The 26,563-nt window shown below is 44.1% G+C and overlaps 2 protein-coding genes across 4 annotated transcripts; one reads left to right on the top strand and one right to left on the bottom strand.

Annotated features, from left to right (window-relative positions):
* The first annotated feature begins 1,305 nt into the window (after nucleotides 1-1,305).
* On the top strand, nucleotides 1,306-15,863 carry c18h5orf22 (chromosome 18 C5orf22 homolog). Of its 2 annotated transcripts, XM_026150377.2 has the most exons (10): nucleotides 1,306-1,555; nucleotides 2,969-3,114; nucleotides 6,000-6,149; nucleotides 6,234-6,367; nucleotides 6,908-7,221; nucleotides 9,697-9,759; nucleotides 12,426-12,547; nucleotides 15,065-15,131; nucleotides 15,242-15,381; nucleotides 15,469-15,863. In XM_026150377.2, the coding sequence occupies exons 1-10, from the start codon at nucleotides 1,487-1,489 to the stop codon at nucleotides 15,623-15,625; spliced, it is 1,362 nt and encodes a 453-aa protein (XP_026006162.2). In that variant the 5' UTR covers nucleotides 1,306-1,486; the 3' UTR covers nucleotides 15,626-15,863. The 2 variants fall into 2 exon arrangements, with proteins under 2 accessions (XP_026006162.2, XP_080148410.1); XM_080292284.1 differs by lacking the exon at nucleotides 9,697-9,759.
* A 5,412-nt stretch (nucleotides 15,864-21,275) lies between these two features.
* On the bottom strand, nucleotides 21,276-24,855 carry tmem70 (transmembrane protein 70). 2 transcript variants are annotated; one of them, XM_026150402.2, is made up of 3 exons: nucleotides 24,542-24,855; nucleotides 22,619-22,718; nucleotides 21,276-21,856 (listed from the first exon to the last, which is right to left on the bottom strand). In XM_026150402.2, the coding sequence occupies exons 1-3, from the start codon at nucleotides 24,707-24,709 to the stop codon at nucleotides 21,411-21,413; spliced, it is 714 nt and encodes a 237-aa protein (XP_026006187.1). In that variant the 5' UTR covers nucleotides 24,710-24,855; the 3' UTR covers nucleotides 21,276-21,410. The 2 variants fall into 2 exon arrangements, with proteins under 2 accessions (XP_026006187.1, XP_026006186.1); XM_026150401.2 differs by having other exon boundaries at nucleotides 24,527-24,841.
* Nucleotides 24,856-26,563: the final 1,708 nt, after the last annotated feature.

Genomic DNA, 26,563 nt, shown 5'->3' with positions numbered 1-26,563 from the left:
CATCAGAGCTGAACAGGTGATGGAGAAACAGGTTTACCTTTTAGGTGACATGGATGAGTTGAAGTTATGAGCTGTTTCTGAGAGACAAATAACACCAGGATCCTTTTTTATGTAGCTGACAGCTGGTAACTGTGCAGGGGCGGGTGTAGCAAAGTGTTGCCAGGGGGCCAGGTAGGGCATTAACAGGGAGAGGGGGGCACAAAGAAATACTTTTCTTTCTTATTCTCATTTAAAATGTCTCGCTTTTAAAAAATAATTATCTGAGTCTTACAACAAATGATTGATAGATTGATGCATATATACCATCAAAACAGTGAACATCACTGTCACAACAGCGTTTATTTTCATTCAAAGGCTTTATGATTTTTCCTATAATGGCGGGGCCAATTTTCTGTCCCAGTCCAGCCCTGTATGCAGCTCATCTGCAGTCTGGTGTTACCTACATCTTCCTATTCAGAAGGCAGAATTTCCGAGTTCTGAGTACAATCAAAGCACCACGACTGCAGTTTTTGTGTTGGATGTAAAAGGCGCACATGACGCTGTGACGTAGGCTAGAATCATGGCAGCAGTCAACGACGGTCCAGGCGTGGGATTTCTCTCGTGGAAATGTGCACATTATCTTTTCCTTTCTATTGGTAGGTGGCACAGTGCACTGTGGCAAGTAAGCAAGCTAGAAGACTGGCAAAGTTATGGAAGCAACACATTAACAAGAGAATTCTGAGTAAAACCAAAGTTACTTTCCCTAGTAACTAGTTACTCTGAAAGTAACGAGTAACTTGAAGTAACTGAGTTACTTTTGAGAGAAGTAACTAGTAATGTAACTAAGTTACTATTTTAAAGTAACTTACCCAACACTGCCTGTAGGACAACTTGAGGTAGCTTTGAACATGACTTTCACTCATCCCACTTCTGTGTCTCACAGTGTGGATGTGTGTGTCCAGACTTTGCTACGTTTGTAAGGAAAAGTCACATTATTTCTTTGAAAGTCGTGTACTTTGATTACCATTTTTATGCCTAAGCAATATAAAAAAACAGCAAAATAATATAAACTGATTACAGTGGCTGACTCTTCTGTTTTATGACAAGCTTTGAGACTAGTGAGCTGTATTTGAGCCCACGGTACAACAACGTGGATGATGTGCTCAGTAAACTGTAAGGCAGGCATTTTGTGAACTGATCCTCTTGCGTTTGTGTTTCTGGGAGTTCCTTTTCAATAAAAACAAACTTTTAATCTTTTCTCCTCCGTTCGTCGCTGAATTTCTATATGCCGACTGGAATCGTTGCTCTATTGACTTGTTTCTACACGGACATATAAACAGTGCTGGTACGAGTTCCGCTGGTTCTGAGTCATAACTTGTTACTCGGTGGGAATTTCATACATTTCAAACCACCGTTTTCAGACTATGTGCTGGAAACTAACGCAGTGCTAGCGACCTCCAATGAACCTACATACCGAGGGTTCAGACGTTAGCTCCCCGCGGCCAGAATGAGCTCTGTGCCGCTGAAGAGGACCTACAAGCAGCTGCCTGTTTGTGTTGTGGAGGACCACCACGACGTAAGCCTTCTCCGTGTGAACACAGCAGCGAAACACAACCACATAGTTCTGCTAAAGCTAACGAACGAGACGTTCTTATAACAACAGTGGACCTCCGTTTGTATATGAACGAGATAAATCCTCCCAGTGTTCAGAAGCAGATTAATGTTGATTATTCATATCATATTACAGTCAGACAAATGGTGAGCTGATGAACTCAGTGATAGATTTGTGTTTCTTATCAGACTTTTAATCACTGTCAGGTCCGTCCACGTGACACTCATGACGTCACTGGAGTAAAAACTGAAGTTGTTATAGAGAATTTTTATTATTGTTACAGATGCATTATTGTGTATTTTATAACTTTACACAAGTTTATCTAGTTTACTTTGTCTTAACTGCTAAAACACTGAATCCCATTCTATGAACGAAATAGTGATTTGTCCATTTAGTGAGCCGGTTACTCCTTTGGCAAAACCTTAAATATGTCTTTTGGAGTTGAGCAGTCTCATCTGCTCTTGTAGCAAACGTCCGAGCTCGCTCACTCAGATTCCGGGTGAAGCACTTTGTCATCTGCAGGAAATAGGATTGTTCAACATAACAGGTTACTGCAAACCCATCACACCATCTGCAGACGCAGGTTTCTCACTGGAGCTCGATCAGGAGTCGTAACAGCATGTCTCCACTTTGCTTTTCATCACTACCAGTATGAAGGAATCCACTCAGTGACATAATGTGAGATATGAATGTCTAAACCAAAACAAAGAATAAGGACTGTTTCTTGTAGTTGTTGGTTGTTTGTTGTGTTCTGGTCCTTCACACAGACATAGTCTGTTTTTACGCTGGGTTCTCCTCTCCTTAACAGACTCATGGTGAACATGGACGGTATATCCTTGGTTTTTAACATAGCCATAGCAACAACAGCTTGACACCTCCTCACACTGTTCAGCCAGTGTGGTCTAATCTACTGCCCAGGTTTATGTTTTGTACTCCTTGTTGAAAAACACACTCGCACTGCGCCAAGCATGTGAAGCAGTCGTGTAGTGAGTCAGGTTTGTCCATTGGCTGGCATCAGTCAGCGAGGGCTAGAACAGACCAGGCTCATTATATGAACCTCTGTAATAATCCTGCGTTACTTATTTGGCTACATTTTCATCTCATTGTGCTTGAAGCAGGAGAAGTTGGGCCACAGCAGGACTGACCCGAGGCACATCATTTTGAGGGGTTGCAAAGTTAAACGTGTAAATGGTTCCATGCTTTGCTTTTGTTTCTCATGTTCAGCAGTGTAATCTGATCCTGTAACGTAGAAATGTTCACGAATGATGTCAGTCATGTTGAAATCCTTTCCAAAGAAGATTTTGTGCTTTTAATGATAATATTAAAATTATCGTTCACATTAGCTTCACATTGCTAATCTCACTGTTTCTCAACCAGGTGGTGTGTCACATCTACCGGGCCATAGCTTCGAGGCATCTGCCAATGAAGAACATAAAGATGATTCATTTGGACTCCCACCCTGACCTCCTCATCCCTGTCAACATGTCTGCTGACACAGTGTTTGACAAGGAGAAGCTGTTCGGGTACGTTATGGGTCAAACTGTGGCTTGTGTTGGTCAAAGCTCCTCGTAGGTGAGAGCTGGAAGAAAGTATGAGACGTAAACATTAACTAGACGTGCTTCAGGTGATGACGTGATATTAGTCTCTGCACATGTTTACAACAAGATGTGAAGGAAGGCGACTTCTAAAAGAGGCGCAGTCGTGTTCTCAGCACTTGACTAATGTTGGCTGTGAGTGTGACTAAGTGACAGCTACGATCTACCTACAGTTTGCTCCCACAAGGAGTCCAGAGTCCCTCAGATGGGGACTGAAAATGCTCCAAACATGGAAACAAACCAACCCGACCACAGAAGGCGCGACAATCTGCTCGTTCTTTCAGGTCAGCATTGTGGAAGTGTTCAGGGTGAGGGTCCAGGATTAGACTGATGCAGATATATAAATACTAGGGCTGCCACAAACGATTATTTTGATAGTCGACTAGTCACCGATTATTTTTGCGATTAGTCGACTAATCAGATCATCATCCATTGGACGTACAGCGTACAGCTTATTGCACCAGCAGCATCTGGTCTTATATAACTATCATTAGCTTACAGCTTGAAGTGTTTGTGCTAACTAAAAATAAAGACAAGATGGTAGTTTATTAATTTTTAATGAAATTTGCAGATTGTTTCGGTGAAGTTTAATGAACTCCTTGCTTTCTAAAATATAACAGGACACCAGAGTATATTCTCCAGCGTCTCACACTTCTGATAATCAGCTGTCTGCTTGACAGTTTTAGCTGTGCAAAAACTATAACTTTAATCTCAGCCAAACAGATTTACTCAGGAACAAATAAAATACTAAAAAAAAGCCAAACTAACATTTTTAAGTTATCTAAGTGACTCATATATCATGTTTAACCTGACTAGCGAAAGACAGCGGTGGGTTTGAAAACGATTTGCCGGGAGTCCGGTGTTCTCACGGCTCTAGTTAGCCTTGCCCCCGCCTAGCTAACGAGCTAGTGGGTAACAGACGTCTCCGAAAACGTCGGAGCGCTTTTGAAAATATGTGGTGTCCTGATAAACTGAGCAGATATTTGAGGTTTACACAGCTACATTCCCGCCTGAAAATATGTTAAACATTTATTTTGTGCCCCAGAAAGAATAATAAGAGTAAAGTTAAAACTAACTAGCTGCCGCCATTGTTGACAGCTGCGCTATGAATTCTGGGACACAGCTTCTTCTTCTTCGGGGTTTAACGGCAGCTGGCATCCTTGTACATGCAGTGCTGCCATCTTCTGTTTCAGTCCGTTATTACACTCTTAAATCCTACTACCGGTACTCATTCCTGCGTCCTTTGTGATCTTACAAAGCTTCAAACGATGCGTCGACTATTAAATCAGTCGTCGACGATTTTAATAGTCGACATAATCGTGACTAGTCGACTAATCGTGGCAGCCCTAATAAATACATGCAGCCTTTCAGTAGGAAGTACATCTGTGTGAGTTGGGCCATGTTTACATGTATAAAGCACAAAGTCTTGGTTAATATTGTAGCAGTTTGATCCGTATGCTGAGCTCTGACAGCCAATGAAAGGTCCCTGTTAGGTGGTGTGGAGGAGTGTTTGCCTCCTCATCTCCTCTGCTGGTGCCTCATGACAATAGTCACACTTAGCATTGTGAGGTATGTCATTACTGCCCACAGCTCCTGGAAAAGGATGGAAAATACCAGTAAATGCCTGCACATGTAAGTGTGACTGTGGGTATATGTGCAGGCACGGGGGGTTAAATTCAGATGTTTGAACAGAAAACAAGACGCTTCCTCTGGTCACCAGTCTGTCACTGGGACAACCACCAGTGTCTTTGACTGTGGGACAGAACCACCACAGCACGAGTCACAGCCAGCACCTTGTTGCAGTGAGGCAGTAGTGCGAACCACTGCACCGCTTGTTCTCTGTGTTTTTGCAGCAGGAGTGTTGGTGGGAGCTCTTCAAACAACACGTCACACGTCGTGGTGGTGAATGAATGAGCCTGATATGCATGTAAAATGATTTAAATAATAAATTAGTCAATCATTCGTAATGAATAATCTTCTTTATTGTTCCGTTAAAACAAAATGAAATCGACTTTTTGCCTGGATATAAACTTGTAAGACTCGCTTCCACAGACAGTTTTGCAGTGAAAAGTTCAGCTTACAAATGCTCACATTACAGATGTGTTGCTCAAATTCATTGTTGGAAATAGAAGCTACAGACGTTTGGAAGCAGGTTAGGAACAGGAGAGACGATCAGTCTGCAGCAGTATGGAGCGCAGTCGTGATGACGTGTAGAGAAGGTCTTCTTTGGATAAACAGTAAACGTATCATATGGTGCCAAGAGAGGAGCCGTTGTACTGTATGAGGTGGTCAGGAGTGAGGGTGGTGTGGGACGTGTATGAGGACAGCCTCCGTGGAGCCGCTGCGAGGTGTCGAGGATGATCTGTGACAGCAGGGTAGCAACAAGAGTGACAGGGAAGCTTCATAACACGCTATGATGCTGTGTGATGGAGGAGGACGTTGGGTGTAGAGCAGGGGTGGGCAACTCCAGGCCTGGAGGGCCGGTGTCCTGCAGGTTTTAGATCGCACCCTGGGTCAACACACCTGAGTCACATGATTAGTTCATTAGCAGGCCTCTGGAGAACTTCAGATATGCTGAGGAGTCATTTAGCCCTTTAAATCAGCTGTGATGGATCACGGACACATCTAAAACCTGCAGGACACCGGCACTCCAGGCCTGGAGTTGCCCACCCCTGGTATAGAGTATGAGCTACAGCGACACCTGCAGGGAGCAGCTGAGAGACGTGAGCCCACTGCAGCCGTGGACTGTGTGGGTGGATGTGGGTGAACTGATATTTATGTCACCCCAATCTTGCATATTTTCCTTTTTTCAGTGAACTGAGTATAGAAAACTGGATAATGCCGATGGTGTACGCCGGTCACGTGTCCTCTGTGGTGTGGCTGCATCCATACTGGGCCCAGCAGATTAGAGAGGGAGAACACAGCATGACTGTGGGCAGAGACTCATCCACCACCACCATCAGGTAGGACAGGAAGAAGAACGGTACAGCAAGAGACATCTCTGTCCCTCCTTGATCTCCTGTCTTCGTCCTCTCCTGTCTCTGCAGAGTGACCAGTACAGACAACTACTTCCTCAGCGATGGTCTTTATGTGTGCGAGGAGCAGCTGGACAACCCAAAGCATTTCAGCCTGAGCGTGATCCGAGTCGATCCCGTCAGAGCAGGTCACGGCTCGCTGACAGGTACTGCGTGTGATGGCGGCGACACATCTCAAAAAAGTTGCAACAGAGGCAGCAAAAGGCTGGAAAATGAAGTAGTACTAAAACGATGCAGCTGGAGGTGCTGGGTGACACGACCGGGGAGAGCAGAGGTTCACCAGTCTGGGAGAAACTGTTCGGAATAATGTTCGTCTACATAAAATCACAAAGACTGTCTTATAATACTGTCGAAATACTGTGAGGATCTGCAGAAGTGGCTGATCTTTGGGCCTTCAGGCACCTCTGCATTAAACCAGGCCTGATTCAGAAATGTCTCCTCTGGGCTGCCGCTCATTTATAATGGGATGAGGTGGAAAATTGATCGGACGAATCAAACTGTGTCATCCTGACTGGAAAACCCTGCATTCCTTAAACTAAAGATCAAAGAGACCATCTGAGCTCGTGTTTGGATATGTTTACTTTGCTCTTGATGAGATTTGGAGTTTGCATGAGGTAACAGCAGAGGGCGCTGCTATTGTCCAATTGAACCTTTCTTCTACTTTTTGATCTGACATTTAATTTCAGAGCAGAGAACAGAAAAGGACACAGAGGAATGTTCAGTCAAAAGAGCGCGAGCAGAGCGGAGGAAGTCCGGAGAATCCAGCAGCTCACAGCCTCCGTCAGCAAACACTGACTCGCTGCAACCAGCAGAGGGCAGCACAGCCGAGGATGGAGCTGACGGCGATGGCGCAGGAGGAGGCGGTGTCGACGATGAAGGATCAACCAGCTACATCGTGAAGAGAATATCTTCATTTGTAAGTGAGACGGAGCCGTACATTCTGGACGTCGACCTGGATTTCTTCTCCTGTAAGAACCCGTTCAAAGAACTGTACACACAGGTACGCGTCCACTCTGCTGCTTCCTCAGGGACTGAATGAAACGCTGTTTCAGCTTCTGCTCATAAGCTCGTTTTACTGTGAAACATTGTTATTAGTCTGTTGAATTAAATTGGTCTCTTAAACAACAACATCAGTTTAAACAATAGCAAATATGAAACATGGGTTAAGATTGTAAACAACAATAATGATGATAAAAGATTTTACAGGGGGAAAGGTATGTTCTGGCCTCCAGTTTGGATTCCAGTAAGATGAGTGTGCCGGGCGCCTGTGAAGCGTATCTGAGTGGATTGAACTACAGTGGAACCCGACTTACGAAATAAATTCGTTCCAGAGGGTCTTTCGTGAGGCCGAATTTTTGTAAGTCGAGGCACCTTTTCCCATCGCCCTTTGAGTGAGGCGCTGCTGGCTGAAGACGAAGTTCTTGGTGGAGGAAGACCTCGCTCACATTTATCAATAATTTCTCTCTTTGTTTCCATCGAGAGCACTTCACGCTTCTTCTTTTCACTCCAATCACTTGAAGTTTTTTCAGCCCCATTATCAATGAACGATAGGTTAATTGCAAACGTAAAGCACACGAAATAGCGCTGCAACAACAATACGTCTTTCACGTGGAACAGCAAGTGCGACAGCCATGGGGTTATCACATGATTCGGAAGGCGTTTTGCTGCACCACGGGCAGCAATATTGAATTCCTTCATAACTTGAATGTTTCGTTAAATGGGGTCTTTGTAAGTCGGGGTTCCACTGCATTAGACGTTTGTCCGGCTTTAGAATCACTGTCATTACTGTCGATTGGCACGCCTTCTGCTGTTTTCCAGAGCACAGACAGAGTTAGCCTCTGAAGAAGTGCTTTTTTGGCCTTTTGGTTCTTAGTGTAAATCTTTAAGGCGTGATAAATGTACGGTATTTATCCCTAAAGCTGGAAAACATAGTGTCTACGGTAACTACGCCTACGGTAACAAACATAAGTCAGCCTGAGTAAAGCAGAATCGTTCAATAAAATAAATAGAAGCTGAAAAAGTTCAGTGAGATGAAGCTGAGGCAGAATCAGGAGTACAGTTAAATAAAAGAATACAATTGCATAGTTAACAGAATAAAGAGTTATAGATGCAGGTGTTCTGATTTTCTGTCTTCGTCTCAGTGGAGGTGAAACATGTTTTAGAGTTGAGCTGCATGTAGGCGGTGCAGACGGAGCAATATATCCATCCATGTGATGGGTCACATGTTGCTAGCACCACCCTCTGTAACTTAACTCAGCGTCTCAGTGTGGTGTGATTGTCCTGACTGAGTACTCCCAGAGTTACTGATGTCCCTGTATCGATATCTGCATACAGAATATCACAGTGCTGTCCGGACTTTGTTTCCCAGCCCTACTGCCTCAGGGTTTCATGGAGCAGCTGATCTAGGGGGCGCTGTGTTCCTGACGCTTCGTCCTGGATCCTCACCCTCGTTCTTTCTGTGGCTCGTACAGCTTCAGGCTGCTGGGTGTCAGGTGGACATCCGTCCATCTCCTCTTGTGGTCAGCTATGGAGGCTGTAGTTTTAAACCCCACAGCAGACCGAGTCCAATAGTAGCAACAATCCCACTGCTGAGGCATTTTTAGAATGATCTCTCTTCTAGCCAAGCAGCTACTGGTAGCAGGAGAAAGCTTTGTGAATACAGGCCAGACGCTAACACTGAACTAATACTGAAAGAAGCTGTTTTAGTTGGAGACGTCCTCATCTTGTGTCTGTTGGTGAAAAAAACAAATGGTCCTGATGTTGATTCTGGGCAGGATGAGGCAGAAGTGTCTGATTTTTATTTTCTTGTTTTTATTTGTGTGGTTGGTGGTTCGCACTGCTGCCCCACAGCAAGAAGGTCCTGAGCTTCTCCTGTTGTCCGTGTTTGTGTGGGTTCTCTCCGGCTTCCTCCCCGAGAGCAGAGACATGCAGTTAGTGGGGTTGGGTTAACTGGTGATTGTAGATCATGAATGGTCGTCGGTGTCGTAGCCCTGTGACAGACTGCACCCCGTTTATGCTCCATCCGAGTTAAGACTTCTTCATGGGGCTGCATGAAAACCATTTCTAAATATATAGATTTAATGAATGCAACCTGGAGCCAGACGAAGCAGCAGAAGAGAGTTCATTAATTAACCAATAAAAATGAACGTGTGGTACAAACCCTGTTAATGTGTTAAGCAGCCTCCTGCAGCACAGTCCACACACACTGGATCCATTCTGTCATGTAATGTGTTACACTGGCGGGGCGGCTGTAGCTCAGGAGGTAGAGCCCACCTACTGATCGCAAGGTCGGTGGTTCGATCCCTGGCTCCTCCAGTCTGCGTATCCTTGGGTAAGACAATAACCCCAAGTTGCTCTCCGACGCATCCATCGAGTGTGCTGATGGGTGAATGTGTGTATAAGAATCAGTCCATTTAAAACATCTGTTCATCTTCATTACACAATCACCTCAGCTACATGCTGTCTGTTTGTCCAGGAGGAGTACGCCATCCTCCAGGAGCTCTACAGCTTCAGAGGGCCCCGCCTGGATGCTGATGAGGTGAAAAATCCTTTGAGTCACAACATTTCTCCACCAAGCATCCATACAGTCCATAGATATTTGTGAATGACACAGAAGAGAGTGAAACACAGACTTTAAACTTTAATTTAAGGGAATTAATAATAGTGTTAAAGAGGAATGTAAATTAGTACAGAACACACGTGTGAGTGAGGAAGACACCAGAGCTGATTCCAAAAGTGTGTTTGTTAGCTGTTGCTGTGGAGGAGTGGAGTGTGACGCTCCACTCATGTACAAATACACTTAACATCATCAACGACAGCACCGCGATGAATCCTGACCTGCTGCAGCTGATGCACGGCCGTAATGATGTCCCCACCTGTGACATGGACGATGCAACCATGATTAAAAGGTCCCTAAGAGACACTTAGGAGAAGCAGTAGCAATGTCTGCTGTATCCAGCAGGGGGAGCAGTGTGGAGGCGCATTCATTTACAGGCTTGCTGCGTTGTATAGTTCTATAACTTTGTTCAGGGATTCTGATTATGACAGCTATTGGTATATCTGGAACACGTCCTCAGCCATCGATGTGTTTTACACTTTAATAAAATGAATCACATTAAATTTTTGCGTTACTGTTAAAATCCCATTTTTAAAAGAATGCAGTACAAGTACTGGTTATCACAGTTTGCTGCTGCAGGGCAAACAGTCGGTATTTGCAGTGTTGGCCCCACCTCTGCAGTCTGCCCTGTCGATCAGCGTCTGACTCCTGACTGAGGTGATCCGTTCTTTAATCGAGGCTTGGAGTTCGTCACAGTTAGTGGGTCTTCGTTGTCTACCTGCCTCTGGAGGACTGGCCCAAAGTTTTCCGTTGGATTAAGGTCTGGGGAGTTTCCTGGGCCTGGACCAAACATTCAGTGTTTTATTCCCCGAGCCACTTGGTTATCACGTTGGCCTCACGGCCCCGCCATGTTTAAACAGGCTGTGTGTTCTTCGGCAGACTGTTCTTGGAAGAAGTTGCTGTGGGAGGATGTTTTGGTCCCGTTCTTTATTCATGGCTGTGTTTTTTGGCAAAATTGTGAGCGAGCCCACACATGAACGTTCTCAGGATGCTTTACTGTTGGCATGAGACAGGACTGATGGTGGCGCTCACCTCTTCTTCTCCAGACAATCCTTTTTCCAGCTGCCCCGAACAATCAGAAAACTGCGTCATCTGAGAAAAGGACTTTAGCCCAGTCCTCAGCAGCCCACTCGCTGGACCTTTTGCAGACTGTCGGTCTGTCCCTGATGGGCTTTTGGAGAGAAGTGGCTTCTTTGCTGCCCTCCTTGACACCAGGCATCCTCCAAAAGTCTTCGCCTCACTGTGCGTGCAGATGCACCCACAGCTGCCTGCTGCCATTCCTGAGCAAGCTCTGCGCTGGTGGCACTCTCATCCCATCTTTAGGAGACGGTCCTGGCGCCTGCTGGACTTTCTTGGGCTCGTTTTATGCAACACAGTGATGGCTGCACATGTTTATTTGCAGGTAACCATGGTTAACAGGAAGAACAATGATTTTGAGCATCACCCTCATTTTAGTGATAGCAGTCAGCATGACATGAGGATCTCCAGCCTGGTGCTCGTTAGTCTCAGCAGGTCCTTTTATGCAGTGCAGTGGAGATGGCTTTGTTGGTTCATTTTCATGGCAAAGAAAGACTTTGTGTTTCTCTGACCTCTCTTCATCACATTCTGCAGGATATGCAAATTGCATCATAAAGACTGAAGCAGCAAACTGTCTCAAAACTCATTTTTGCGTCATTCTCAAAACTTCTGACCACGACTGTCGTAGAGACTCGTTTTTAGTTTCTTTTTAATCTTCTAATGTCCCGTTTTCCTGAAGGCACCATGAGGTTGCTGTTTGCTCACATTTCCAAACACCCAGCCTGCCCACATGAAACGCAGTGCACATCTATCAAGCTAACGCTGCTGAAAGAACATTACCTCTAAGGTTCGAGGACAGGACCGAAAATGATTTAAAAAGCAGTCGGTGTCCGTAGAACGACTGTGAGATGCCTCCATAAAGCCCCGACATCTACATGAAAATGAAATTCTACCCGGCTCAGAAATAACTTCCACATCTGGTTTGGCATCTACGAGGAATATTATTATTAAACTGTTTCCTGTCAATAGTTTTTGTGATCTGAGCTGTAAATGTCTGAACGGTCAAACTGACAGTAAAGTTTGATCCATTTATTTCACATTTTCAAAACTTAACTGGAAGTTTTGATGGGCGACGAGGTTTACGGTGAACGCTATCCAAATTCAGTGCAGGTTTGTTTACATGGCACCAAATCACAGCAGCACTCATTGCACTTTATATTACAGGACAGCTCGTACAGTTATACTGAGAAAATCATCTATAGCTGACTCTTGGTGACACTCTGCAAAGCAGATGTGCCCCAAGGCGACTCCAGCAGCTGGCGGCTGCAGCTTTGAGCGGCTGTATCTGTACAAAGACATCCGAATACTTCAGCTAATTGTAGAAATGCAGAGTAGAAGGAGAAACAGAGAACGTACCTGAACACTGACCAGCACAGGCAACGCTGCGTTCCTTAAAGATGTTGTGCTTTTAGGAAAGTCTCTTGTGTTGTTATTGAGCAGAAATCTTAACGCTGTGCTTTCATTAAAGGCAAAACAAATAAACACTGAATGTGTGTTTGTGTGCTTTTAAGGAGGAGCTCGGTGAGTGTGTAGATCATCGTATACGCCAGTTAGAAGACCTGGAAGCAGCATTTGCTGATCTACTGGATGATGATGGAGAAGAGACGGTTACACGCTGGGCCACAAACCCTGGGTAAATCAATCTTCTGTAACAGACACTTGAAAGTTAGAGGCGTAACAAAGGAGGAACGAAAGCTGGGGAACTTTGTGCGTTGGTCAAACACTGAGCTGTTTGAAGGTAAAGCTGAAAAGTTGTGAATGTGTTTTTATAATGTCCCAGCTGGCTGTCCCTGTGCTTTATGCTCATGAGAATAGGAAGTACTTTCTTTATCCCTGATTTTGTTCCAGCGGGTGAAACGTTCATAAAATACTAATCTGATAATCCGACAGACGTCTCTGTGCCAGCAGAGGATGTTGAAGGTTTTCTCTGTCCGTGAGACGGGGCTGGAGCCGTCTGTTAGAGAAGCTGCTGGGGTCGTGTCCATGGTGGAAACAGAGGAACAGAAGTGTCCTCATAACCACAGATCAGCCTTATGGCTTATTCAATCTGTCTCATGAGTTTCATGGCTGCGCCTCACCAGACCACACTTACCTCTGCTGATGGGCCATGATTCTGCTGCAGACACTGAAGGACCTCACGCTCCCTCATAAACAGCCTTTTTTGTATGTAGCATCTTTGCTGTTGAGGAACATGTTCATCCATGCTCTCCAAAAACGGTTTCAAATTTAAATTAATGTGACCATAGAGCAGTTTTCTAGTTTGCTGCAGACCATCTTATAAAACCTTTTTTCCACATATGATGGCATTTGTAGTTCACATGTGGCCTTTTCTTTGCATGATAACCTGTATTTGTATGTGACACAGTGAACTCTGTGCACAGGCACTAAGTATTAGCACGCAGTGATTTCCATAATAGAATCAGGCCTGTGTTAGTTTAGGGTTTTTGCCACTTTGGAGAGTAGAAATCACCATGAAACAGAATCAGTCCATTTCCCGTTAAATACCATCATTTTTACTGTCTACACCAGGGGTCGGCTCTTTAGTCCTTATACTGCGGCTCCGCGTGGTTTGGGAAAATAAATTAGAAGTATTTAGCTGAAGTATATTTTATTTATGTTCTTTTTAAACTTGTAGTTCTAAACTGGAAGATTATTGTGATATTGAAATATAAAAATAAAATTTTATCTTATTATTTTTTCATCGCTCAAAATAAGCGTCACACTGGCGGAAGCCGGTGTACCCGCCGAAACGCCTGCATTTATCGAGACTTTCAACCCCAGGTAGGCCAGTTATGGATCTTCTGATCCACATTATGTCAGCAGCTCCACCGTGAACTGTGTTAAAAACAAACACGCTCACGCCTCACAGATGACAGCTTACAGTCCTGCGTGAAGATGAAAGTGACTCGTACGCCCCGACCTGCAGACGCTGTGCGCAGAGGTTCAGGAGCAGAAGTCCCGTTGTAAACATATCACGGCAGACCCGACGATGTTTGCATGAACACGCTTTACAGCTTCTCTTTATTGACCACCTTTCACACACGGTTGCTGTGCGCACACAGCCGGCTGTAGCTTTGCAGCTCACAGCCCGACACACAACAGCATAGATCGCACAGACGTAAAGGCGGCGAGGCGTGACTGCGGGTGCCGCTCAGGTGCGTCCACCTCCCCTGCAGCGGCGCTGCAGACCACGCCTGCCACACACATTAACCTGGTAAAATACATATTTAGGCAGAATTTTGCAAATATCTATTTTTCATCTTTCAGCAGCATCGAGCTTTTTTTTCCAATTACTTTTTAAAAGTCAGGTCAAGGCTCCAAAAGCCCAAAGGAGATATGAGGGCGGCTCACAATTGTTTTTTTCTGGATCATTTTAGTTCAGCTTTCCTTTTGTTATATTTCTTTAAGAGTTCAAAATGTGTTCATTACATAAATAACATGTAATTTTCTCTGTAGCACTTCATGGATTTCATAAGCAGCACACTTTAGTTGTTCACACAAAGCATAAAAGTGTTTTCTTTTGCGTGGAAATCGCATCCAAATGGCTCTTTGGGTGTTAAAGGTTGCAGACCCCTGGTCTACACAGATTAAATCATGGTTGTATTTAAGCTGAACACTGAGTCAGATACAAAGTCTGAGAAATTAGTTAGAAACTGTGAGTGAGCAGTAAAGAGATGATAGATGACAGAAAAGTGAAGTTTTGCAGCTGTGATGGACGCGGCCTCTAAGGGGGCGGGGTATGGGGGTGCAGAGAGGCGTGGAAATGATTGCATCGCTATCCCGAACAGATCTGGTCTGGGTGTTTGTTCTACAGCTGTGCCAACATTTCCACGCGCTGTGTGTTGACATTCGCTCTGAAGCTCGTCCTCTCCACAAATTCAGAACGAATCTTCAGAGGAGCGCGGCTCTGTCCTGATTATTGTCGGCACAAGCTTCGATCATCACAGCCCCACCCGTGTCACCCATTCGAATGTACACCAGCCTTTTGAAAGCTTTTGAGCCAGCTCCACCTTAAATTTCTTTGAAGCAACAAACACCCCTGTGATTACAGTTGTTTAACCAGTGAGTGAAAGAATCTGTTTGCCTGGGATGAGCTAGTGTGCCTCTATGAGCAGCCCCCACATCGTCTTACTGTTTCTGTGTTTTTCAGCATGGATTCACTACCTCAACTGGTTTCCAGTCTAAAGGCAAGAAATTCATGCCCTGACTATGAAATGGTAATAATAATTGTATATAATAATAATAAATAATAGCAATAAAGTTATATTTAGTGAACGGGAACATATAAATAAATATGAATAAACTCGCCTCATCACTCCTCCCTCAGGTTCACCAGGCAGGGTTAACCTGCGACACAGTCGAGCTTCCTCATCACATCAGCTCTGATGAAGAGATTGGCAGACTTCTCTCAGCTGTGCAGCTCTTCCTGAAGGTCCTTCCCAAACCCACACTGGTGACATTGTCCAGGTAAATCAGCTCCACAGATGGTTAAATGTCCTTTAACAGTGTAGTGACACAGAAAGAGGGTCTAACTATCTTCATGTGTGTTTTCAGGTCCAGTTTGGATGAATACTGCCCAGTGGAGCAGGTGGATTCAATCCAGAGGAGAGTACTGGCTATGCTGGAGGGCCTGTATGGAGCACTGGACGTACACAAAGACTATGACAACAGCAGCACAGAGACTGGAGAGCAGTTGCCACAAGTATCCTAACAGATACACAAAACCACATCTCTCATTGGGATGATTTTATCAAGATAAACACAGCAGATAAAAACTAACACATCAGCATGTTAGTGTTGGAAGCAGGACAAATAGTTTGGAGATTTCCTCCCACATTGTGTATAAGTAGGGTCTGGATCCTTTGTTTGGGAATTCCCCGGGACAGTGCAGGAGAGCCTTGTTGTGACTGAATTCCTTCTTGCAAGAATAAACTCAAATATAACTCTAACAGCGTGACTTCTTTTATTTAATGCACTGAATTTCCACAACAGTTTGGTGCCAGGAAGTAAGAGTGACCAGCAGATCACACAGGGCGGAGTGAATGGGTGATCGTTACAGAAGCTGATTCTGGCTTTGGAGAGAAACGGGGCTCGCCGTGCTGTCCTGAGCCGTCGCTGTGTGACTGTTGCTTATCTTCGGCATCACTTGTCTGAGGACTGATACAGCTTATCATGACCGTCCAACTGTGCTGAATACAAGTGATTCTTATACCCAGATTGTGTGCATGGACGTGACTCGTTTTCGATCTTGGCAGATTAGTGAAAGATGAGGAATGTGTCACCAACTCAACATTATACATGATTCTGAATAAGAGTAATGTTACCAAACGCTCAGAAAGAAAAAGGTTTTCTTTGCACTTGAAGTAATACAGGTCTGTTACAGTGAAGGTTCATGTGAAAGTGTGCTAATGGGGCGACCGTGGCTAATAATGGGGCGACCGTGGCTAATAATGGGGCGACCGTGGCTAATAATGGGGCGACCGTGGCTAATAATGGGGCGACCGTGGCTCAGGGGGTTGGGAAGCGTATCTGTAACCGGAAGGTCGCCGGTTCGATCCCCGGGCTCTCTGTCCTGGTCGTTGTGTCCTTGGGCAAGACACTTTACCCTACTTGCCTACTGGTGTTGGCCAGAGGGGCCGATGGCGCAATATGGCAGCCTCGCTTCTGTCAGTCTGCCCCAGGGCAGCTGTGGCTACAACTGTAGCTGCCTCCACCAGTGTGTGAATGAATAGTGGCATTGTAAAGCGCTTTGGGTGCCTTGAAAAGCGCTATATAAATCCAATCCATTATTATTATTATTATTAAAGACAAACTGAAGTAGAAAGAAACATGTTTCCTACATCAGGGATAACAAGGAAAACCCAGTGAAGTGATTTTAAAGTTTCAACTTGGTGTTGAATCATGTAAGTCAGATGGAGAGATGGATAAGGTGAGGGTGGACAGTGGACGATAAGACAACTTGTGAGACTCGGGGTTCTTCCCTTTTGTCTTCTTCGAGATGAGCAGTCCAGAAGATTTGATCCAAGACGTTCACAGTTAAAAACTGCAGCCCAACCTGTGGCTGTGCAAACTGGTTTGGTAATTTTGGGCTTTTCATCTGCTCATGTTAGAGGCTTCATTCAGAAGGATTTCCATCATACTTCCACTGAATGTGGCGCAGAGATAAGTGCATCTTCATATTTGGTCGTGCCGTCCTTTCTCCAACATCACCAAAGATGGAAACAAAGTCAGCATCAGGTCAGAGGGATTTAAGTAATGTTTGCAGATTATTTGATTCGCTCTTACTTTGGACCTGCCTAAATGTTTTAATAAAACTTCCTGAAATTAAAGTCTAAATTATGGACATTCAATGTGAATGCATGTGTTTCGTGGACTTGGAGAAGGTATTCGACGGTGTCCCTCAAAGTGTTCTGTGGAAGGTGTTTCAGGAGTACGGGGTCAGTTACGAGCCACAGCTGTTGCAAGAGCTTGGCCCACCTAGCAGGCAATAAGTTGGACTCTGCCAGGGCTGCCTTTCATCACTGATTCTATTCATGATTGTTATGAACAGAATCTCCAGACACAGTTAGGTGGCAGAAGGCTTCCACTGAGGCGGTCCCAGGATCTCTCAATGATGTGGTTCTGTTGGCTTCATCAGGTGGTAACCTCCAGCTCGATACGGAGGGGTTCACAGCCGAGTGTGAAGCAGCAGGAATGAGAATCAGCACCGCCATGGTCCTCACCCAGAAAGGGGAGGAGTGCCCAGTCTGGGTCAGGGACGAGTTCCTGCCCCAAGTATCTCAGTTTCATGGGTGAAGGGAGATCGACAGACGGGTCGGTGCTGCGGCTGCAGTGATGTGGAAGCTGCACCACTCCGTCGTGGTGAAGAGGGAGCTGAAGCGCTCCATTTACCGGCTGATCTACATCCCTGCCCTGCAGAAACGTTTTGCCTGCCACAGCCTTGTGTGCACTCAGAAGCTCAAGTTATTGCAGCACATCCAACATCTGCAACAGGTTTTTTCATGTTAATGTGATGTTAATTTATATACAACAATAATATTAAAGACATTATTATTTAAAATGCTACAAATAATTCATTTTTAGGTGTCCTAATAAAGTATTGGAACCCCATTCTTTCAAAAAATATAAACTTTTTTGATGGGGAAGTGTTTCTGTATATATTTTTGCCAGACTTTTGGCTGCTGGGAAATGAATGAGATGAGCTGATGTGAGTAGTCAGCCTTGTGTCCATACACCTGCCATGTTTACTCTAACTAAAAACAAAACCACAAATCGTGTATTTGCTCCAAGGAAAGAAAAGAAACGGCAGTTTTGTGTGCCAGACTGTAAATATGGTGTTAATGGTTCTATATTAGACAGTGACAGTGAATAAGATCACAGGGGGTTAGCTCAGTGTTGGAGCCAACAGTTTTTGGCATTTTTACTTTCAAGCTTATTTTTTCAGCCCCAGCTGGTCAGCTGGGATTCATTTGCTCCCTCCTCCCTCGCTCTAAGGCAGAAGAAAACAAAGTCACCCAAATCCCCGACAACCATGTACAGCATAACACGGCTAGCAGGTGGTCCGTAGGTGACGTGCATTCAGGTTTCCCTTAATGTTGTCAGCTATCTGTATCTCTTTTAAAGCCTTTCAAGAATCCTGTCACTCCCAAGGTCTCAAAGACTTTAGAGTCAGACCTGTTACAGATCGTCAACTTTTCTTTATTATCAGGTGTGTTTCCAGAACCACTAAAAACTGCTGTAATAAAACCTATACTGAAAAAGGACAATCTTGACAAGACACAAATGAACAACTACAGGCCGATCTCAAATCTCCCGTTTTTAAGTAAGATCATTGAAAAAGCAGTTTCCCAACAGCTCAGTTACTTCTTAAAACAGAATAATTGCTACGATGCCTTCCAGTCAGGTTTTAGACAGAACCACAGCACTGAAACCACTCTGACCAAAGTGTTTAATGACATATGTCTGAATACAGACAGTGGAAAAATGTCAGTCCTAGTTTTACTGGATCTCAGTGCAGCATTTGATACAGTTGACCACAACATATTACTCAAACGACTGGAGAACTGGGCAGGTCTTTCAGGAACTGTACTAAACTGGTTCAAAACATACGTAGAAAACAGGAAATACTTTGTATCAATAGGTAACTTCACATCTGAGCAGACAAGTATCACATGTGGAGTTCCCCAAGGTTCCATCTTGGGACCCCTTCTGTTTAACATCTACATGCTCCCACTGGCACAGATAATAAAGAACAACAAAATAAACTATCACAGCTATGCAGATGACACACAAATATATATCACAATGTCACCAGGAGACCGAGGCCCTGTACAGGCTCTTGGTAAATGCATTGAGGAAATCAATGACTGGTTGTGCCACAATTTTCTCCAGCTAAACAAAAACAAAACTGAGGTAATAGTCTTTGGAGCCAAAGAAAAACGATTACAGGTCACCAGAGAACTTCAATCTATACACCTAAAAACCACAAACCAGGCGAGAAATTTGGGTGTAGTGATGGATGCAGACCTAAACTTAGAAAAACACATTAAGACAATAACAAAGTCAGCTTACTATCACCTCAAGAATATATCAAGGATAAAAGATCTGATGTCTCAACAGGACCTGGAAAAACTAGTCCATGCATTCATCTTTAGTAGGCTTGATTACTGTAACAGCATCTTTACAGGTCTACCTAAAAAATCAGTCAGACAACTACAGCTCATTCAGAACTCTGCTGCTCGAGTCCTCACTAAGACCAAAAAAGTGGACCACATCAGTCCAGCTCTGAGGTCCTTACACTGGCTGCCTGTCCGTCAGAGGATAGACTTTAAAGTTCTGATGCTGGCCTATAAAGCTCTGAATGATTTAGGACCAAAATACATCAGTGACCTCCTGACCCAGTATGAACCTTCCAGATCCCTCAGGTCATCTGGATCCGGTCTTTTATCAGTTCCCAGAGTCAGAACCAGACACGGAGAAGCTGCATTCAGCTTTTATGCTCCTTATATCTGGAACAAACTCCCAGAAAGCCTCAGATCAGCTGAAACACTCAGTTTATTTAAATCCAGGTTGAAGACTCACCTGTTCTCAGCTGCATTTGAATAAAGCACCAAATCCACACTTTTAAGCTTAAATTTCAAAACTTACATTTAACTACTGATTTTATCTACTGTTCTGATTTTATCTGTTTTGATTTTATATACTGTTTTGTTTGTTTGTTAATTAGTTAGTTTGTTTGCTTGTTTTAATCAATTTTAAATCATGCTTTTTATCTGTTTTTGTTTCTAATGTCTCTGTAAAGCACTTTGAATCACCTTGTTGTTGAATTGTGCTATACAAATAAACTTGCCTTGCCTATCAGATCCTAATTCTTTTTGTCCTGCACAGGTGAGAGAATTATCCTGCAGACATAAATCTCCTGAAAAAAGTGATATCAATTCACAAATTGAACTGTGAGTAAAAACAAACAACCTGTGCTCGGGACTGTTTGAAGATTTTGGAGAGTCCTGGATTCTGCCTGGACTTTGTGGAAGCCTCGAGGAAACTGGACCATCACAGCTGTTTGTGAACTGTGTTTAATATGGACTGTAGACACATGCACTGTTGTCACTTGGTCCTGCGTTTGAGTCCTGCTTTTACATCGGTCACTTGGAAAGCTGATGACAGCGATGTAGTGAGTAGAAGAGGCTCTAGTGATAACACGAGCAGCTGAATTCTGGTCAGGAGAGGCAGACAGTATCTAGCGATGCTAACGAGCTCTAGATTTATTTTTGCAATACTTATATATAAAACTATGTTAGTTTGTCCAATTAATTTTAATCCTCTGAAAATATAAGAGTAGGTAATAAAAAAGGTGTAATTCTTAAACAGTTAATGCAGTGGTCTTGTTTAACCCTTTGATTAAGTCTGCACACATGGACCTGACAGTACAGAGTACATACTGGAGAGTAGCAAACCAGTACAATATGATAGAAGACCCAAACTTGAAGGCCATTAAATGTTCTGCATTTGTATATTGATGTTGTCCCAGTCCTGTTCTAGGACACACAGCTTGACAGCAAGCGTGAGCCCAACCCAGCAGACACAGAGGACGGCCCCCAGGTAAAGGCTGAGAGAACGAGAAACTGTTCTCAACCAAACATGATAAAAGAAACTAAAACAAAAACGAATCTGACAATGTTCAAACAATCAAACTGGTGGTAGAAACAAAGGAAAATTAAACGTGAGCTAACATGATGATAGCTGTGGATGTAAGTCTGGTCTCAGCCCTGGAACAGAGCATCCAGCTCTATGACTTTACTCTTGATAACTGACATCATTGCTCACAGCTTCAGAAAGGCAACACACACAAGTCCGGATAATAAAGTTAGAATTTTATTTTATTAGCACTTATTATAGCGAAGACAAACGTGGGAGCATTTTGTCCGTGGATGTTTGTCTCTGGCAGAGTCTGAGCTGTGCACTCAGGTTTACTCGGTCAACAACATTCTGCCTCCTCAGCTTTTGTCAGGTTGCTCCATGTCATCTGCTCTGAAACTGAACGGTTTATCGTAGCCCATCAGATGATTGTAGTCGTGCGGGACGGGGAAAATGTCCGGGTTTACCAGGAACCCCACCTGTCCGGCGTAGAAAGTCGTGAACATCTTACTGACGGCCGGGATCCTCACCTGGCTCTGGTGGAACACGCTCTTTTTCTCGGTGAGGAACACGCTGTAGGTGACTGCTGTGTAGACATCTTTGTCTGGGTTGTGGTACAGGCGGATTATGTAACCCTTGGTGATGATGTGAAGAAGGATGGGGGTAAGGAAGGTAAAAACGCCAATGACTCCACAGAAAGCTGCCTGCAAGGCAAAACTCTGGACTCCGAGTCCAGTTTTCAGGAGTATTTGTGGCATGAGGAAGAGACTGGCTGCACTAGTGCTGTACGAGAACATCTTCACCCCTGCCAAAAAACAAGAGTCACACAACCTGTGTTACTTCCAACAACAGTCCACACGTCAATGTCTACGTAAAGCATGCCCCACTATCAGAGCCATGTTACATAGTTACTTTCACAATTCAGTTTTATTGTGAATTACTGTAAAGACCCTACAGAAGACAGACGGCAGACAGACAGCCCAATCTGGACAAGCATTCAGACACAGCGGGCAGAAAGAACTCCCTGATAGGAGTCTTGTTCAATGCGTCCCCTCTTTGTCAGCATCTGTGCCAACACTTCCAACACAACAAACAATAGTGCGTATGCACTGTGTATACAACAGAATCAAGGCGTGCTCAGCAAAGGTCCTGTAGGAGCTGACCAATCAGAGCAGAGTGGACTTTTTTGTAGGTGTCCACCTGGCTTGTTTCTTTTTTTAAAGAAAACATCTGTTGAATTTTTAAGATTTTAAAATAAATCTCAACAGCTCTTCACCAACAAACTCACAGGCATCCAGTTACTAACCAAAGTGTTTCAACAGCTTATATAACTCGACGTCATGGTTTCCTGGAGTAAATGAAGTCAGTCTTATTATCCTTTCTGACATTAGTCACAATGAGGAACATCCACACCAAGACTCAAACTTTGCCTAATGAGGGCTTGAAGTTTAACTGTGTTTGTTTTTGTCTACAGGCTTACAGTTATTGGACGCACTGTCACTGAGACCTGTGGTGAACAACAGCTGTTGTTGTTATGATATTTCACAACAAGATGCAAGTGACTGACCCCGAACAGCTAAACCCAGGCTGCCAGCATAAATGAGGTTTCCGTGCTCGGAGGGCGGTGCTGTGGAGATGACACGGGTGGACGGACCGTGGGACTGCATCTGGTCAAAAACAACAAAAGGAACAAAATGTGTTTGGCACTGGGAGACGACTTTACAACTACAATTCCTCCAAAAACGGGACGTCGTGCAAGATGTAAATAAAACCAGAATGCAATGTTTTGCAAAACTCATAGCCACATACCACATCCACAGTACATAAAATGTTTAAGATTAGAGAAATGTTTCATTTTATGAATAAAAAGTCATTTTGAATTTGAGGACAGTAACACATCTCAGAAAAGGACTCGGCCGGTCCCTTACACACAGGTCTGTCAGAACCATCTGAGCTCTTTGTCCAACTTTACTTCTGAGAAACTCATTTTATAGTTTTATTTTTTTTAAATATATATATGTACACTGCCAGTGAAAAGGTTGGACACACCTTCTCATTTAATGTTTTTCTTTATTTTTACAACTTTCTACATTGTAGATACAAACTGAAGACTTAAACATATTTAGAGTTACTTACCATTGTTTTCTTTGCTCCATAGTTCCATATATACTTACTTACTTCATATATTTGATGATTCCACCCTTTGCTTTGTTGACAGCGCTGCAAACCGTCGGCCTTCTCTTAGTGAGCTTCCTGACACAGTCACCTGAAATGGTTTCCCCTCACAGGTGTGCCTGTCAGGGTTCATCTGTGGACCCCAAACACACCTCCAGGCTGTGTCAGGGCTAACTGACCAAGAAGGAGAGTGATGCAGTGCTGCGCCTCCACAGTCACCTGACATAAACCCAGTGGAGATGGTTTGGGATGAGATGGAGCGCAGAGTGAAGGCAAAGGACCAACAAGTGCTCAGCATCTCTGAACTCCTTCAAGACTGTTGGAAACTGTTTCAGAGACGACCTCATGAAGCTCATGGAGATAATGCATATATATATATATACACACACACACATGAAAATACACATAATATATCTTGTCTGATATATTTGATGTCTTCAGGTTGTATCTACAATGTACAAAGTAGTGAAAATAAAGAAAACCCATTAAATAGAAAGGTGACTGATCGTGTACACACACACACACACACACTCTCCATTTAAACGTCTGATATATTTTCTATGTTGTACTGTCAATAAAACATTTATGACGTATAGAAACCGCCACTCGTCTTTCTGTCCATTTTTTTATTCGAGCCTGGATTATACTTGTGTGTAAATGTTTGCACTTCATTAAAGAGCCAAAACACATCAAAGTATTTTCTACAGGCGACGGTCAAATATGATGATCACTCTTCAAGAGTGGCTACATTTCACTGTGTGTTATACTTGTATACCTATGCATGTGACAAATAAAGAACCTTGAACTTGAAGAACAACACAACTCTGCAGTTCCAACCAACGAACGAAGGATCCTAATGTAACATATGTGTTAAATACTTGTGAATTTCACCCAACTAACATGTATCAGCTGAGTCTGTAAATGTGTAACGACGTGGTTACGGATACTCAGACATGTTCATGTCACCGTTTATCTATTTATTGATGAGTGGAGTATCCACGTGCTTTTGTCTGTTATGACCTCTGTAAATGTTCACGTCAGACAATCTGTCACATGCTTCTGTTACCATCCAGCTGACATTACCCTCCCTGGGACCGCCCACGTCACTGTTCGGCTCAGCTGACACATTTACGTCACTCACTCAAAATGACGCTTAAACTTTCAGAACAGCGGTGCGCATGTCACTGTAGAAACGCCGGTTAGCTGTTAGCTGGAGCAGTGCAGCATTGTTACTCATGACATCATCAGCGTAGCTTAAACGTATGCAGTAAAGCGTCGCGATGCTGACGCTCATGTGTACCTGACGGTTAAATACCTCGTTGAGAGCCAGGAGCGAGTGCCTGAGAGTTAGCTGCTTCCTCCTCACTGCGCTCACGCAGCACACGGAGAATGGCGCGCGATGCTGCGCGAAGTTAAACTGACCGTTACTGAAAATCCGGGGAAGAGCTCGAGACCGTAACCGCAGGAAACGCGCAGACAGCATCTTTGACGTTTTCTGTACTTTCTTTGTTATTACTGCTGAAAGCGGCTCTGACTCTCTGACCTACGAACTCCACACACGCTGCAAATCTCGCCTCCCGTTTCTTCTTCTCCTTTGTGTTTAACGGCGGTTGGCAACCAACGTAAAGGAGCATTACCGCCTCCTACTGTTCCGGAGTATGGGTCAGACAGTGAGTTTACAATTTGTATCAAAAAAACCCTACACTCTTTCATAAACACCTATATCCTTCAGAAACCCCACCAGTTCCCTCACCTGTGCCCTATTACCCTCCAACACACTCTTCAGATTAAATTCCCTGCTCCGTCAACCTATTCTGCAGAACTGTCCTCTCCACATCATAACCCTTGCACCGCAGTATTACATGCTCCACTGTCTCCACCTCCTCCTGGCACACTCCACAAAGCCCCGTCTCATGGGTCGTGTCCAAATTCATGGGCTGCATCCTCCTGAGGACCCGGCCTTCGCGGTCTACGTGGGCTGGGTCCTCAGAAAGTCGGGTAGGCCGGAAGTAAACGGCCGTGAAATTGGACGGTCTAGCCTTCTGATTAGCGTCACCGCTGTCTCGGTGGAGTTTAATAAACTCGGCCGTCTGCTCCTTGCTATCTAAAATATAACAAGTCACTGGCGTAAATTCTCGACTGTCTCATACTTCTGTTTAATCAGTTTTCTGTTTGACGTTTAGTCAGCTGTGTAAAAACCGAGGAACCCACCCGGGGGATTAATAAAGTTTTATTTTATCTAATCTAATCTAATAACTTTAATCTCAGCCAAACAGATTTACTCACGAACAAACAAAACACTGAAAAAGCCCAACAATAACATCTGTAGGTTGTCTAAGTCAGCGGTCCCCAACCCCCGGGCCTCGGACCGGTACCGGTCCGTGAGTCGTTTGGTACTGGGCCGCGAGAGTTGAGGCTCAGGTGTGAAATGTGTGGTTTTCAGGGTTTTTATCGGTTTTCAGCGTTATTTTGTTATCGTTTTTATCGTTTACTCGGTTTTCCTGGGTCTTTTCACGTGTGTTATGAACAGTGTTGGGTAAGTTACTTTAAATTAGTAACTTAGTTACATTACTAGTTATTTCCATCAAAAGTAACTCAGTTACTTCAAGTTACTCGATACTTTCAAAGTAACTAGTTACTAGGGAAAGTAACTTTGGTTTTACTCAGAATTCTCTTGTTAATGTGTTGCTAACTGGATACCCAGCCAGACTGCCAGTCTTCTAGCTTGCTTACTTGCCACAAGTGCACTGTGCCACCTACCAAAGGAAAAAATAATGTGCACATTTCCACGAGAGAAATCCCACGCCTGGACCGTCATTGACTGCTGCCATGATTCTAGCCTGCATCACAGCGTCATGTGTGCTTTTTACATCCAACACAAAAACTGCAGTCGTGGTGCTTTCGATTGTACTCAGAACTCGGAAATTCTGCCTTCTGAATAGGAAGATGTAGGTAACACCAGACTGCAGATGAGCTGCATACAGGGCTGGACTGGGACAAAACCACCACATATCCAGCTTTACAGCTGTGGCTCCAGCAGACATCAGCTGATACTAGAAAGTAATATTAAATAAATTCTAACAACAGCTGATCAAGCTTAAACGTGCTGCTGTTGTTTAACGTGACATCTGCTGGTTTCCTCTTTCTGGCGCAAAGTGGACAATAAATAAACAAGAGAGAAAAGCCGATCAGCTGATCATTGATCAGTTTCATGATTAAAGTAGCAACAGGAGAGGGAGGGGAGAGAATGAGAGAAGAAGAGGCAGCTGTGCAGCAAAGACACAGAGTAACTCCAGCTTTGTGTCTTTTCCCTTCTAGCTGAAGTCCGGGACAAACT

This window comes from Astatotilapia calliptera, chromosome 18 (assembly GCF_964374335.1).
Source record: "Astatotilapia calliptera chromosome 18, fAstCal68.1, whole genome shotgun sequence".
In the NCBI taxonomy this organism is placed as follows: Eukaryota; Metazoa; Chordata; class Actinopteri; order Cichliformes; family Cichlidae; genus Astatotilapia; species Astatotilapia calliptera.
The sequence above is the reverse complement of the archived record's forward strand: the minus strand, read 5'-3'. Positions and strand labels throughout refer to the sequence as shown.

Excerpts from the sequence above, each read along its gene's own strand:
- c18h5orf22 (XM_026150377.2), top strand. The coding sequence starts at position 1,487 with ATGAGCTCTGTGCCGCTGAAGAGGACCTACAAGCAGCTGCCTGTTTGT. Across the intron at positions 6,368-6,907 it reads AGGTCACGGCTCGCTGACAG|AGCAGAGAACAGAAAAGGAC; the intron begins GTACTGCGTGTG and ends ATTTAATTTCAG. Across the intron at positions 7,222-9,696 it reads TCAAAGAACTGTACACACAG|GAGGAGTACGCCATCCTCCA; the intron begins GTACGCGTCCAC and ends CTGTTTGTCCAG.
- tmem70 (XM_026150401.2), bottom strand. The coding sequence starts at position 24,709 with ATGCTGTCTGCGCGTTTCCTGCGGTTACGGTCTCGAGCTCTTCCCCGG. Across the intron at positions 22,719-24,526 it reads ACGAGGTATTTAACCGTCAG|ATGCAGTCCCACGGTCCGTC; the intron begins GTACACATGAGC and ends GTTTTTGACCAG. Across the intron at positions 21,857-22,618 it reads CCTGGGTTTAGCTGTTCGGG|GGGTGAAGATGTTCTCGTAC; the intron begins GTCAGTCACTTG and ends GTTTTTTGGCAG.